General features: G+C 44.8%; 1 protein-coding gene across 2 annotated transcripts in view; it reads right to left on the bottom strand.

Annotated features, from left to right (window-relative positions):
• Gmps (guanosine monophosphate synthase) overlaps nucleotides 1-13896 on the bottom strand; it is a 30005-nt gene extending 16109 nt beyond the window's left edge. Inside the window, exons 1-7 of one of the 2 annotated variants that reach the window (XM_090337994.1) lie at nucleotides 13833-13896; nucleotides 7212-7393; nucleotides 5740-5854; nucleotides 3152-3249; nucleotides 2118-2221; nucleotides 374-567; nucleotides 23-188 (exon numbers count right to left, since the gene is read on the bottom strand). In XM_090337994.1, coding sequence (XP_090194120.1) covers nucleotides 23-188; nucleotides 374-567; nucleotides 2118-2221; nucleotides 3152-3249; nucleotides 5740-5854; nucleotides 7212-7393; nucleotides 13833-13865 — 892 coding nt within the window. In that variant the 5' untranslated portion in view covers nucleotides 13866-13896. Of the gene's footprint in view, nucleotides 1-22; nucleotides 189-373; nucleotides 568-2117; nucleotides 2222-3151; nucleotides 3250-5739; nucleotides 5855-7211; nucleotides 7394-13260; nucleotides 13455-13832 lie in introns of those variants that run through there. The other variant, XM_090338002.1, reaches the window with a different exon arrangement.
• Between the last annotated feature and the right edge of the window lie 1884 nt (nucleotides 13897-15780).

Raw genomic sequence — 15780 nt, 5'->3', positions numbered from 1 at the left:
GTTTCCTGTGGTTCATTAATACCTTTGACTTGAATCCCAAGCTTTTTAAGGGCCTCTTCAACAGACTGACTTTCCCGTTTTCTCATAAAGCCATTATCAATGTGTACAGCAATGACCTGATCTTGGTTCAAAGCACGATTTAGCAAAGCTGTACAAACGGTTGAATCTACACCACCACTAAGTAAAACCTGTAAGATAAAAGGGTAATAAAGAATCAATGAAAACAAAAGAAAGCACCAGTACCCATGTCACCACCTACTAGGACTGCTAGAACCAAAGGTGTGTATGATAACTGGAAAGCATATACCATAAGTCCATGCAGACAACATGTAACTAACCTAAGAGTAATACCCACAGATGACAAATGGCTTACCAAAACTTTTGATGTGCCCACTTGCTCTTTGATTTCTCGAATGCATTGAAGTTCTCTGTTCTGCACAGTGAAGGAACCGCTGCACCCAGCAATATCATAAAGAAAATTCTTCAGTATCACTTTACCATTTTCTGTAAGGCCAACTTCAGGATGGAACTGCGCTCCATATAATTTTTTAGATTCATTTGCTATACCTTCATAGAGAAAACAACCACCAATTATAGTACTGAGGTTTGCCATTTTAATCAAAGTATTTTACTGCTGCACCCCAGTGACTCACAGCTGCAATCCCTACTATCAGTCTGAAATAAGAGAATCACAGTTCAAAACCAGCCCAGGCAGGAAAGCCCATTTGGAGTCTCCAATTAACCACCAAAAACCAGGAAGTGGAGAAGGCCCAGCCTTGAACAAAAGCACAGGGATAGCACCCAAGCCCTGAGTTCAAGCCCTAGGACCAGCACAAACACACAAAAAAGGGCTATACTGGCTGGGAATATGGCTTAATGGTCCAGTGCTTGCCTGGCATGCTCAAGGCCCTGAGTTCAAGTCCTCACAGAACCACATAACCAAATACAATTTTTTCTAACGAGCTTTACTGATGAACTCAGATTTTTCCATTACAGATTTCCAGTATCTTTTGTGACTATTTAATTATTCAGGTAAACAAGCCTCGAACTCAAACTAATAGATCAAGCTTATTTTTCAAAAAAGTAGAAGATAAAATAGTTATGAGGAAGTGGAGCTATGGCTCAAGTGGTAGTTGTTAGCCTTGAGGTGAAGAACTCAGGGACAGTACTTAGGCCTAGAGTTCAAGACCCACAACCCTCCCCACCCCCACCCCCAAAAAAAGTTATGCCAGACACTGCTGGGTGCAGGTGATGTATACCTGTAGAAAGTTAAGATCTGACGATCATAGTTCAAAGCCAACTCAGACATAAAATTCCCAGTGAGACTCCTACCTTCAATAAACCACTCAAAAACCAGAAGTAGAGAGGTAGGTGTGGTGGCTCACACCTGTAACCCTAATTACTCAGAAGGCTGAGATCTGAGGATCAAGATTCAAAGCCAGCCCGGGCACAAAAGGACCTGACATTCTTATCTCCAATTAGCCTCTAGAAAACGGGGAAGTAGGGCTTGGCTCAGGGGTAGGGTGGTAGCCTTGAGTTGAAGAGCTCAAGAACAGCACCCAGACAGAATTCAAGCCCCATGACACCACTCCCTCCACAAAAAAAAAAAAAAAAACCACCAAAAGTGGCAATGATAGATAGCCCTAGGCCCTGAGTTCAAGCTCCACAACCAACTTTTAAGAGGCAGATAGCAAGTGTCCTCTGTCCTTGTGAGACTTAGGTGGCTATGTTTCCACACTTTAATAATGTAAAGTACATAAATTGGCTACAGGACACTTTACTCACAGATCATGGCTTGCCAACCCTGGTTCAGAACAATGTGCTGGGTGTTTAGCCTGGTGTTTGGTGGATGTCCAAGACGTAGGAAAGGCATAGAAAACTCTAACTAAAAGTACAATATGGTAGAAGACAGCTCTCAAACTTATGTTTGACAAGTTAATAATATAATGAACACTTTAAAACCAATTTTAAACCACCACTGCCTGACTTCTGAATAATCCTTCTAATATTAAATTATTGTCTTTAAAATGAGAAAGAAACCAAAAGGCAACTAATACAGACTCATCTGATTATCCTGACAATTTTCTAAATGAGACCACTGCAGAATTTAGTTTTACCTGCTACAATGTTCCCAGAGCGAGCCACCACCTTGAACCCATCAGCCACTTTGTCCACACTGTCCCCATGTGTGAGCAGGACAATTTCTTCCTTCTGAAGGCCTCTAAGCAAAAAAAAGTGCAGTGTCACAAACAAATCCTAATGGAACAGATGAAGGAGAGGTTATTTAGCTTCAGATCAAGAAGTACAGGGGCTGAGAGTTTGGCCTAGTGGTAGAGTGCGTGCCTAGCATGCATGAAGGCCTGGGTTCGTTTCCTTGGTATCACATACATAGAAAAAACTGGAAGTGGTGCTATGGCTCAAGTGGTAGAGCTCTAGCCTTCAGAAAAGTCCAAGGCCTTGAGTTAAAGCTCCACGACCGGCAAAAAAAAAAAGTACAGCCTGTCATCCTGCATATTTATTCTACGTAGAACCAATAAAGAAAATAGAATCTCAGAAAAAAGAAATCAATACAAACTGAAACAAATGTTTGTAGTTTCATTGAAGAAAAATTGCTAAAACAGTATTATCTTAAAAAATACCTACAACAGTCCATCTAATAGTTTTATAATATTGATATCATTATTCTATCTACATACATATGCAAAGTATAGCTATACATGAGTTGTGGGTTTAAATAAAATTAATATAATTAGCAACCAAGATCTGACTAAGAGTACAAGGTCACAAAAACCAGAAGATAGAATAAAAGTTAGAATGATCTTTCCATTGGTCCATATCTAGTATAGTAATATATAAAATTATTCTTCACCACAGTGGAAAGCAGAAAGTATAAATGCTGGTAGCATAAGACGTGGGGCTGTGAGACGACATAGACCCCAGGCTGACTAAAAGGAGTCTTATTACTCCTGGTTATTATCACACCATTCTGTTTTGCTTTTGGGCACTCAAGTTGAAGCTGAGTAAGGCAAGTACACCCGTGTGGCTACAACTGTGCCTTTAATTTTGTAAATTAAAGAACTAGCAACTTTGAGAACAGCCATCACCTCTATTTAAGCCTCCTACCATTCTTCTTCATTTGAAATTAAAATACCTGAATAATGAGCACGTATTATCCACGCTAATGCTGAATACTCCATCTTCTCTAACGTTTTTTTTGTGTACAGTACCGCCAAATACTTTATTCATCATCTGCCCAAAGAGAAAACCCATTGATATTAATAAAAAAATCAAACAAAAATTCATTTTGTTATTGTTACTCATATTTCTTGCCTTCAGAACTCCCTTTATGTTTTCCCCAAAGACAGCCAGATAAACATACCTAACTCAGTAATACTGTATGTAGTTTTTAAGTTATTAGGAGATGACTATAAGCTGGGTGCTGGTGGCTCACACCTCTTATCCTAGCTACTCAGGAGGCTGAGATCTGAGGATCACAGTTCAAAGCCAGCTCAGATAGAAAAGTCCATGAGCTCTTTACCTCCAATAAACTACCCAAAAGGCCAGAAGTGGTACTATGGCTCAAGTGGTAGAGCACTAGCCTCAAGCACAAAGAGGGTTAGAGACAGAATCCAGGCTCTGAGTTCAAGCCCTAAGACTGGAAGGAAAAAAAAAAGACATGTTTATAAAAATTGGGTTAGCAATGTGACCTCAAATTACCAGTAGCAGATTTTCCATTTAGGGCACCCTCAGTCATTTGTTAAGAACTTTCCTCAATGCTTAAGTTAGAGTTTAATTTAAAAGCACATTTTAGGAAAATGCCAGAGCAGACAGGGACTGTACAATGAAAACACAAATTCAGACAAGAATCAATTCCATCAAAACCATCTTTGATCACATAGGAGCAAGCAGTGTGAAAGTCTGTGCTGAAGGGAAAGGTGAGACAGGGAATCTGCTTTTCAAGGAATCACACCTGTCTAAGCCTCTCACCCCTATCCCCTTATGCAAAGGGCTCTTCATTCTGCCTTCCTTAGTCCATCTTCTTATTTACATACACCCAATATCTCCATATCAGATAAGTACATGTAAGATCTTTGCAAGTGCACTCATGTGGTCGCACCCATTTTAGCTTGGAAGTTAGCTGTGTTCCACCACAGGAGTCATTACTGTATGTCATTAATGTATGTGGGGGTCATAACACACAACTCAGACTAACTCAGTGTCCAGCAGAAGCAGACTCAGAGCTGGGTAAAAATCCAGTGTCATAATTCATAGTATCAAGTTTTTCAAAACCCCTTCTATTCTCTAGGCACAATGAAGTTTTGAGTTATGTCTAGCCATAAAGAAATCTTCTAAGTTTCCTAAATGCAAGGCTCAGACATAAAACTTTCTCCGCAGCAACTTAGGAATACTGCTAGAGTTTAAGCAGTCTCTTTGCTTTGTTTCCAGTCATGTCCATCATCCACATGCTGGAGATTCTCCAGTGTGATCTACTAAAATGAAAAAGTAATTGTGTTAGGCTCTTTAGTATCTACAACAAGGATTGTTAAATTTTTCTATGATAGAAAAGCATAAATAAATATTTTAATCTTATACCTCTCTTGAGTCTGTGGCAACATTCTATTTCCTATAATAGCACAACAGCATCCGTACTTAAAGGAATGAGTATATTTATATTTGTATTATATGCAAGTATTTTTAGGCACTGAAATTTGAATGTCATCACATGCCACAAAAATGTAATTCTCTTCTAAAATAACATTTTTGTTTACAGTTCATGTAAAACAGGTAGTAGACCATACTTGTCGGCATGCAGATCCCTGGTCTACAGGATAAATTCCAAATCCTTCACATCATCCAACACAAGACTTGTCACTACAGACTTCATCCAATTTCCATTTCTATTCTCATCTTTCCCTTCATTCTCTCACTAAACCATTCAAACTACTATGGTTCTAGAAACACATACTCTCTCCCCAAATCTTCATCTCCCACAGCCTCAGCATTGGGACAGTCATTTACATGCACTGAATGAAAAATGGATGGTTTCCTTCATCCTCAATGAATCTCCTGCACTCTGTCTCAATAAATTCGTAGCTCACAATTACCAAAAAGTCTACACAGTCTAGGTAGATTTCTTTCTATAAGCCAAGGGCTTGAGGATTTTAGGAAAAGCAAATATGTCCTGGACACAGTGACTCCTGCCTGTAAAAAATAGGAGCATTACAGTCTGCGGCCAGTGAGACTATCTCTTTCAAAGAACAATGCAGTGCTATACACTGAAGTCTGTAGTAAGAGGCTGCTGTGGAAAAAGCTAGAAACTCTACATGCAAACTAACTAAAGTAAAAAGGGATAAGGGTATGGCTTTAGTGGTACAGTGTACCACTAAACACCTTACGATCAACCTCTCTACTACCAAAGGAATGAGGAGGTAATAATTACATTCTACTTGTCTGGGTAGACCTGTAGTACTCAACATTAAAGTAAGCTAAAAGGCCTAAATCTACAGGACAGCACAAAATGCATAAAGTCATACTGTAAATCCTAGACAATGTTTTGTTACAGGAAACACTGCCATTACTTCATACCATGGAATCCCTATAAAAGAGCTGTTCTGTCCTATTAGTTCAGCAATTCAGTTACACACAAATATCTCACTAAATACTTAACCAAGAAGAATACACGGCAGCGTGAGTAATAGAAAGCATTAATGTGAGTCATGAGAGCATCTTCAGGTATACCTGCATGCCATAACAGATTCCAAGAACAGGCTTGCCAATTGTGAATATTGCTGGGTCAAACCAAGGGGCATCTTCGGCATACACAGAATTGGGTCCTCCAGAGATGATGATGGCACTGTGCATGGAAAGAGGAGACAGAAAGAGATTTCTAACTGCTTCTCTGAAACAACCTTATTCCTGAACTTCCTAATACCCTCAACAAGCCTCTCACACTCTGCTCCCAAGTCAGGCAATACTGTAAATCACTGCACTAGATACCACAAAACCACTTATGGCTTAGGTGCAAACTGAGGCCTATCGTCCTGTCTCCTGACACTCTTACTTGACCCTCAAAATTTCACCAAGTAGATTTGAACAGTTTAATAATAGGAATAGTGTGCTTAATAATAGGATTAGTACATGAAAATGTGTTACTTCTGGATTTTCTATACGACAAAAAAACCTGACCGATATAAAAAAAAAAAAAAGACAAGTGATTTTCCCAGATACTTCTGTTATTTTTTGTTTCTTTTGCCAGTCCTGGGGCTTGAACTCAGAGTCTGGGCACTATCTTTGGCTTTCTCAAGGTGAAGCTCTACCCTAGAGCCACAGCACCACTTCTGGCTTTTTCTGTATATGTGGTTCTGAGGAACCAAACCCAGGGCTTTGTGCATGCTAGGCCAGCACTCTATTACTAAGATACACTCCCAGTCCATGTCTGATTTCTTCCCTGAGGTATCCTAGCCACTTTGCTTCAGTTAATGCTTTAGTGTGAATAAATGATCAGGGTAACATCTAACTGACTCACAAACTCTATATAAACGTAAAGTACCAAATAAGTTGAAGAAAAAAGAAAAGAAAAAAAAAAAACAAAACACCTGCCAGGCAGTTTTCCCATCTGTAATCCTAGCTACTCAGGATCTGAGGATCGTAGTTCAAAGTCAGCCCAGGGAACTAAAGTCTGTGAGATTGTTATCTCCAATTAACCACCAGAAAACCAGAAGTGATGCTCAAGGGGTAGGATGGGAGCCTGAGCTGAAGAGCTCAGGGACAGCTCCCAGGCCCAGAGTTCAAGTCCCATGAACCCCCAAAAAACAAACAAAAAAACCATTTTAATCACTAGGCACTGATGGCTTATGTCTATCATCTTAGGTCCTCAGGAGGCTGAGCTCTCTCTAAGGATCAAAGCCAGTCCAGGCAGGAAAGTCCATGAGATTCTACCTCCAATTAACTACCCAAAAAACAGAAGCAGACCTCAAATGGGATAATAGCAGCCTTGAGAAAAAGAGCTCAGATACAGTGCCTTAAGCCTTCTAAAGTTCAAGCTCCGGAACTAGAAAGAAAATTAATAAATAAAACATGTTAACTTTTTTTTACTGAAAAGTTTGTATTTCTTATAAAACATGGCTGCGTCATTTTCACAGAAAATTCAGTATTCAAGTATATTAATTGTAAGCCAGATATCCCACAATCTAAACTAGTGAACAGCCTACCGGAATCCTTGTTCTTTGATGGCGAATGCAGGCGTTTCCAGAGGAAAGATCTCAGATTGCACAAACAGCTCTCTCACTCTTCGGTCTATGACTTTTCCATACTGAGCCCCAGCATCCAGAATGACAACAGCTCCTTCGTAGTGGTGACAGCCATCCTTAAGGTCTCCTCCGGCACTCTCCAGCTGCAGTGTTAATATCCACAAATCACAAAACAGCTACACACGAAACGGAATCAAGGTCAGCTCCAGAGACACTCAGAAAACTGTGGGACTTCTGAGTGACCAGTTTATACCAGGTGTCTTATGGAGAAGACAGCGAATGAAGCACATCCACACGGATATGGATATCCCTTCACCACCAGCACACACACCCAGTGACAGCAGCTGTTCACTGCTGTGTGCCAGTCCCTGTGTGTGCACACCCCTAGCACACAGGAGCTAATGGCTAGATGAGCACACTACTTTACTACACTGCCAAATAATCCTCACTGACACTCCTTACAGCAGTCGGCTACACAACCACATTATTCAGTATTCACAGCTCTCCTGTCCTCTTGAGGAAACTAAAGATATGTTCCGCCAAATTCACTTTATTATGACTTTTTTCTAGGACATAAGAAAAATGAAATACATGCAGCTGGCTCACAACTAAAATTACAAAAAGGTGTTGGTAAATCTCAGTCTTGTCAGGTATATATTCTTAATGCTTTTCAGGAAAGCAATGGAGTAACTAGGTGTTTATGAAAGCGCTTGTCTGGAACTGCAGTCAGATGTCCAGGCTAGTGCACCAGGGCAGAGCACATCACCGCAGTGTGGTGGGCAACAAGGGCAGGACGGTGAATGCTGCTGTCTCTACCCTGGCTCCATTCTCCTTTTCCTTCTCTTTCTCCCATCCCTTTTCCTTCCTGTGTATATGCATTTCAAACGTTACAGAAGGAAAAGCATTAAAAGTGTGTGTACTTGGGAAATATTCTTGAGAGGATATATAACCAACACCATCTCATTGGAGCACATCCGTGTAAAAGTTCAAGAGCGCAGGGCGTGCAGGGTGACATACTCCAATACCATCACTCTAAGTTTTTCTTTCTTTGTAGTATTCAAAGTACTCTAAATGTCTATAGTGCAACTACTTTTAGAGGCATGTCCAATCATAAAATCTGAATTTCTTTTGCCAGTCCTGGGGCTCGAACTCAGGGCTGAACATTGTCCTTGGGCTTTCTCAAGGCTAGTGCTCTACCCCTTGGGCCAAACACCACTTCCGGCTTCTTGTATGTATGTGGTACCAAGGAATCCAACCCATTCATGCATGCTAGGCAAGCATTCTACCAATCACTAAGCCAAACTCCCAGCCCTGAGTTTTTTTTTTAAAGGGTGATGGCCACACCCATACCAGCATAGGCAGGAAGTCAGCTGAGACTCTTATATCCAGGTAACCAGAAAACTAGAATGACTCAAAAGTCCTTTTACATAAAGCCTTTAAATGTAGTTGATAGTTACACAGTTGTTTGTTTCATGTAATAAATGTATGAAATGTCTTTAGGAAATGGCATTTATACCCAAGAAAACTCCAGAAGCCATGAGCCATCCTCTGACACAGTAATACATTAATATCATTAATTGACACCATTAATACCACTACACTACTGTTTCAATACTACTAGTCAATTGTTCCCTGTTGCTTTGTTTTATGTTAATATATGGGCAGGGAGATGTTACACATCACACACTCAGAAAGCTAAGGCAAAAGGTGACAAGTTTGAGGTCAGCCTGGGATACATAACAATTCAAATAATCATACCCCACTCAAAAGTCCATAAAGGAACATAAACAAAAAGCTCTAATCACTTAATTCATCTGGGTTCACCTCACCCCTGACTATGGAAGGCATACTTATCTACTGGAATTGCTTCAGCTAAACGCTATTTCACGGTTATGAGTTTTCAGCAAGTTTAGGGAACGCAGATCTAGTGACACAGGGTGCCATCCTAGCCAGGTCACTGTTCTGGTGAACAACTGCGCTAGACAAAAAATGATACTTCACAGCAGATATCTCCTACTTCTGACGAAGGTTTCCATCTTAACTACTCAGATATTTCTCCTGGGTTTTCAACCACCCAGAGTCTTTTCTCCATGTCCACATGGGCTTATGTCCTGAAGGTGAAGAACAACCTGAAGGTATAATCTCAATCAGCGAATGTGAAGTAGTTTGGCTCTAACACAGATACCCTCACCCCAGAACATGGCTCATACTCACACAAACTAGCCATGAATCAGTTGCAAAAATCTACCTTCTCAGAGAAACTAAATACAGGTCTAGTTACTGCAATCTATACATTATGAAAACAGGGTAAGAAAAGAAAACAAAGCATGATGCTGGTGGCTCACACCTGTAATCTTAGCTACTCAGGAGGCTGAGATCTGAGGATTGAGGTTCTAAGCCAGACCAGGTTCAAAAGGCTCCTTGAGTCTTACTTTGAATTAACTACCAGAAAACAGGAAGTGGCACTGTGGCTCAAAGTGAGAGTGTGCTAGCCTTAAGCTGAAAAATCATGAATGGTGCCACCCAAGCCCTGAGTTCAAGCCCCACAACCAAAAATAATCTCTGTAGCAAAAATTTAAAAAACACTGATTAAAAAACAAAAAACAACCCCCCCCCCCCATACACACACACAAAGCCTGAGGGCCAGGAATTTGGCCGAGTGGTAGAATGCTTGCCTACCACGTACGAAGACCTGGGTTCAATTCCTCAGTACCACATACATAGAAAAAAAGCCAGAAGTGGCGCAACAGCTCAAGTGGTAGAGCTCTAGCCTTGAAAAAGCCCAAGGACACCCAGGCCCTGAGTTCAAGGTCCAGGACTGCCCCCCCCCAAAAAAAAACTGAAGGAGATGAAATTTTTTTTTAAAGTTAACATGTGCATGTCACAGAATCCCAAGTCAAAGATGAAAAAAATCAGTTTTAAAAAAAAGTCATACTACCCAAAGCAGTTAACAGATTAAATGCCAATGACCTTCACAATATTGGAGGGGGGGGTCTAAAATCCACACAGAACTACCAGCACCAAAAAACGTGGGGACACTACCTATTTTAAAGTATACTACAAAGTTATCAGACTCACAACTGCATGTATGGGCATAAAAACAGGCACACAGGCCACAAAAACAGAATAGAAAGCCTAGAAGTACATTCATGCACTTACAGCCAATTGATTTTATTTTTAGAAGACTCACTGGATAAAAGCCTTTAGTAATTGGTACTGGGAAAACTGTATACGCACATGAGTAGCATGAAATTGGCTGCCATCTCTTGCCAGTTAAAACCATCAACTCAAAATGGGTTAGACCTGAAACTGAAGCTGCTAAAAGAACACCAAGAAAGAAGAAAGCTTCGGAGCACTGGGGTGGTGAGGATATTCTTGGACAAGAACCAAAAGCACTGGAATCAAAAGCAAAACAAACAAGTGGAATTTCAAACTAAAATGTTCTGCATAGCAAAAAAACAAAACAAAAGACAATCTCAGTGAACAACCTACAAAACAAGAGCAAGAACCATCTAACAAGAGTTCAGATGCAGCACATATAAGAAACTCCAAAAACCAAATACTTAAAATAACAAAAACCTATTAGAAAGAAATAGACATTTATAGGTAGTAATACAGGACAGTAGTTGGAGGCATAGCTCAGTTGGTAGAGCACTAGCCAAAGAGCTGTGTTGTCAGGATACCAAATAGGAAAGGAAAAGGAAAGATAATTCGGACAAAACACGTTAAGCATGTGCCCAGGGGGTTGTTGGAGACCAGGAATGGGGATGGGCACCAAAACCAGGAGCAATAGAGCTAGGGATGTGGCCTAGTGGTAGAGTGCTCACCTAGCATGCATGAAGCCCTGGGTTTGATTCCTCAATACCACATACACAGAAAAGGCTGGAAGCGGTGCTGTGGCTCAAGTGGCAGTGTGCTTGTCTGGAGCAAAAGAAGCTCAAGGACAGTGCCCAAGCCCCTGGGTTCAAGCCCCAGGACTGGCAAAAAAAAAAAAAATTAGGAACAATACTATATGCCAATGGTCAGTTATCTGAAACAAATGCAAAATGCAATCCCACTTAGTTACTATTTACAATAGATATTTCTAAATAGGTATTTCTCAAAATATACTAGACGCCATAAAGAAAACATGTCTGACATCACTAATCAAGAAAGCAAATCAAAACCTCAAAAAGCTATCATCTCACTGCAGTAAGAACTGTTCTTATCCAAAAGACTAATGCAAAAAAGCACTGGAAAGGGGCAGGAGTTTGGTAAGAGTGCTAGCTTAGCATGCACGAAGACTCAGGTTCTATTCCTGGGTACCACATCTATAGTAGAAAGAAAGCTGGAAATGGTGCTGTGGCTCAAGTGGTAGAGCTCTAGCCTTGAGAAAAGCCCAAGGACAGTACTCAGGCCTGGAGTTCAAAGCGTAAGACTGGCAAAAAAAAAGCACTGGAAAGGATATGTGAGGAAAGGAAACTACTGTACATGGGGTGAGGGGATGAATAAACTGATACAGCATTATGGAAGAGTGGGCTCTTGCGCTACTGAGCACAGAGTCAAAGGAGGGCAAAGTATGATGAAGACTTTTGCACCCCCATGCTAATGGCAGCATCACTCACAGGGACCAGGAATGTGAAACTTAAGCGTCTATCCATTGATGGGTAGACAAAGGGGAAGTGGTATATATACATAATAAAATACTATTTGACCACAAAAAATAATGCAATCTTGTCATCTGTGACAACACCGATACACACAGGAGATCTGTCATGCTAGTGACCAAGCCTTTAGGCAAAGGACAAATCTCACTAATATTAATATGTATTAGCCAGGCACCGGTGGCTCACACCTGTAATCCTAGCTACTCAGGAGGCTGAGATCTGAGGATCAAGGTTCTTCAATTAACATCTAGAAAACGGGAAGTGGGGCTTGGCTCAAGGACAGCACCCAGGGGGTCAGGTGGTAGCCTTAAGCTGAAGAGCTCCGAAGAGCTCAGGAACAGCATCCAGGCCGAGTTTCAAGCCCCATGACTCACAAAAATAAATGAATAAATACATGTATACATACATACATACATACATACATAGAGTGCAGCAACAACTCAGACTCTTCACTCACTTGTTGAGTGAATAATCCTGAAGGAGCGCTAAGTATTAAGCAGCTATTTCCCAGAAAGGACCCACTAAGAGGCGCCTCTGTGGTCCAAGTATTAAAACTGCGACGCGAATGGCGATTGCCGCTCATGAGTGGAGAACCCACGAAGTCTGAGCAAGCGGTTTCTAAGTACAGCACCTGGTCAGGTAGATCTGCTTCCTAACTGCCGTCTCTCGCCCACCGCGGACGCGGGGAAGCCCAGGTAAATTCCGGGCCAGGCCCAGGGCCCACTTCCAGGCCGGACCCGGAGGACCCAGACCCGCGAAGCTGAAGGGCGGAGGGGCTGCCCCCGCCGGGCGTCGCTTCCCCGCAGTCCTGGGGCGCAGGCTGTGGCTCGGGGCGCGGGGCCCCGAGGGCGGGAAACGGGGCCCGCAGGGTGGGAGCAGAGGCCGGACGTGTTCCGCCTCCGCCGACGCCGCGGGACGCAGGGAACGACACCGGCCGGCCCCGGAGGCCCGACGGCACGCACCGGCCTGGGCGTCCTCGCCGAGGGCGGGCGGGAAGCCGAGGCCGGCCGACCGCGGCGGTCTGAGGTCCCCACGACGGCCCCCCACGGCCCAGGGTCCCCACAACGGTCCCTCGAGGCCGACTCCAGAGGCCCGGGGTGCCCACGGCGGCCCCCCACATCCGGACGGACTCTACGGCCCCGAGTCCCCGCCACGGGGGGCAGCGGGAGGGCAGGGAGCCCCGCGCACCCCCGGGACCCGCACCCGCACAGGGGGAGAGCGGGGCCGGCGGCTCGGCGAGGCCGACGCAGCGCAGACTACGGACACAATCAACAAAGCCCACTGGCCGGGGGACCCCGAGCGGCGGGGAGAGGGTCCGGGCCGCGGCCGCCGGGCGGCGAGGCCCAGACCCTCGGGGCACTGACCTTGGAGTCTCCGTTGCACAGAGCCATCGAGGCCGCGGCGGCCCGAGCCCGGGGCCGGACGGGAAGGGAAGGTGCGGGAGGCTGGCGCTGAGGGCCGAGGCCTGGTCAGGGCGCCGAGCGACTAGGCGCGCAGAGGAGCCAGCCAGCCGTGAGGGGTCGAACCCACAAGCAGCGGCGAGCGGCGGCCTCAGCGCGGCCGCGGGAGAGAAGGGAAGACCGGCCGCGCGCGCTTGCTCCCGCCCCTGCCGCCGCCCCCCGCTTCCGCCCCGGGGCGGAGCCTAGCGCGGACCGCGCGGCCAGCGGCCCGCCCTCAGGGGAGGGGTCCGAGCGAAGACCACGCCCCTAGGAACGGAAACTCGCGGCCTCGCGCCTTGGCCCCGCCCCTGCGGGGCGGAGCCGCACAGAGCCAATACGGCGGAGCGACCCGCCTTCGGGTCACTTCCGAGCGAAAGCCACGCCCTCACCCACTTCCAGACCACGACCCCAGTAACGAAAACCCGCAGCCTCGGGCGGGGCCTTACAACCTGCACGGTCGAGCGCCCTCCGGGGAGGACTACGAGTGACGGTCTTACCCCCAGAACTTTCTGCCCCCATCTCAAGTCCATGCCCCCGGTGACACGCCCTCGAGGAGGGGCAAGAGTGGAAGTCTCGCCCCAAGAGCCAGGCCACGCCCCCACCTCTAGGCCACGCCCCCACGCGCAGAAACTCAAGGCCTCCAGGCTCCGCGTCCGGTGCCCGGGAGCTGCGGGCGGGCGATGCGGCCGTGAGTGACGGCCCCGCCCCCGCCGCGAGGCCGACGTGCGGGACGCCTGCACAAGGGTCAAAGCGAAATCCTGGGGCTGCACCTGTGCCTGCTGGACGTTCGTCGGGGCCGGGCTCCTGAATGCTTAGGCGGAGCTAGGCCCCGACGGAGGTTACTCTAGGTCGTAGCCCATGCTTTTAGTTTAGGAAAGTTTGCATGTGGCTGAAGGGCACCGGGGTGAGATTCGATCCCTTAGGCCCGTAAAGTGCTCGAAGCCCTGGGTTCGATTTCTCGGTACCACATACACAGAAAAGGCCCAAGTGGCGCTGTGGCTCAAGTGGTAGAGTGCTAGCCTTGAGCCCAGAGAGGCTCAGAAGACAGCGCCCAGGCCCTAAGTTTAAACCCCGGGACTGGAATTTTGAAAAGAAACAAAAAGTTCTATTGAGGCTGGATAGACTAGTGGAAAATGATATATGGTAAGCCTATAACAAATACAGGAGATGCTCATTCAGCTATTTCCCTTAAGATTAAGGGAAAAAAGAGTCCGAATAAACTGAGGAAAGTGAGGTCAAGTGAAGGCAACACACAAACATGACACTTAGAAACAAAGACGCACTCTTTGCTTAAAAGAGAGACAACAGGATGCATTTCTTCCTGCGAGATGCATTTCTCACTCTTAATTCTTGATTAATCCCTGACAGGCAGGATGTAATGCCTTCCTGAGAGAAATGCTCCCTTAAATCTTAAGTAGACCTTAAGTAGCCACCTAACCAAATGTACACAACTGGACACCTTCCTTTCCTCAAGAGTAAGATCTGTGTTGTGGCAGGAGGTATGCTTGCCTGGAAGGAATGCCCCAATCGTCCAGAAACTCAATAATACCTAGAGTAGTGCTCAATAATACCTAGTGGTAGAGTGCTTGCCTAACATGCACAAAAAACAGGGTTCAATTCCTCGGTACCACATATACATAGAAAAGGCCAGAAGTGGTGCTATTGCTTGTGACAGAACTCTAGCCATGAGAAAAACCCAAGAACAGTGCTCAGGCCCTGAGTTCAAACACCAGGAATGAAAAAACAAGAACCTATCTTTGCATGATTTTGAACTCAGACCCCTGCCCCCTTTACCATGAGTTCCCCTTACAGCCAAGGCACTCTACAGCATCGGCACTGTTAGAGTGTGTGTATTTGTCTTCTGCTTGTTTGCTTGCTAACTTACTCAATAAAGCTCTGCCAAATTTTCTTACCATGGGAACTTGTCCAGGAATTATTCTGTTATTAAATTCAAAGACCCTAAATGAAGAGTCCCTGTTTTTAGAGGGAAACTTCACACATGCTCACCTACATCCGGTGACACTTTGGCACAGGATATTTTCAAAAGAAGAGAGTTTGGAAGCTGCTGCTGGGCCAGGCACTGGGGCTGAACCTTTTCTACAACAAGGAGTGTTTTTGTTATTTCCTACAACAAGAAGCACTTTTATTATTTTCTATGTCAAGGAGTGTTTTGAGAGGGATAGAGGTCCCTCACCCAGACATGTTACCTTGGATTTGAGTAACGCAGGCCCAAATCAAAATTGAGAAGTTACTTGGAGTTGGCGCCGGTGGCTCAAGCCTATAATCCTAGCTACTCAGGATGATCGCAGCTCAAATCCAGGCCAGGTAGGAAAAAGTCTTTGAGACTCTTATCTCCAATTAACTACCAAAAAGGCAGAAGCAGAGGTATGGTTCAGTTAATAGAGAACAGCCTTGAGCAAAAAATCTAAGGGGCTGAGTTCAGGC

The sequence above is a fragment of the Megascapheus bottae genome, chromosome 1, assembly GCF_031878675.1.
Source record: "Megascapheus bottae isolate mThoBot1 chromosome 1, mThoBot2.hap1, whole genome shotgun sequence".
Lineage (NCBI taxonomy): Eukaryota > Metazoa > Chordata > Mammalia > Rodentia > Geomyidae > Megascapheus > Megascapheus bottae.
Note: the sequence above shows the minus strand (reverse complement) of the source record. Positions and strands in the feature narration are given on the sequence as shown.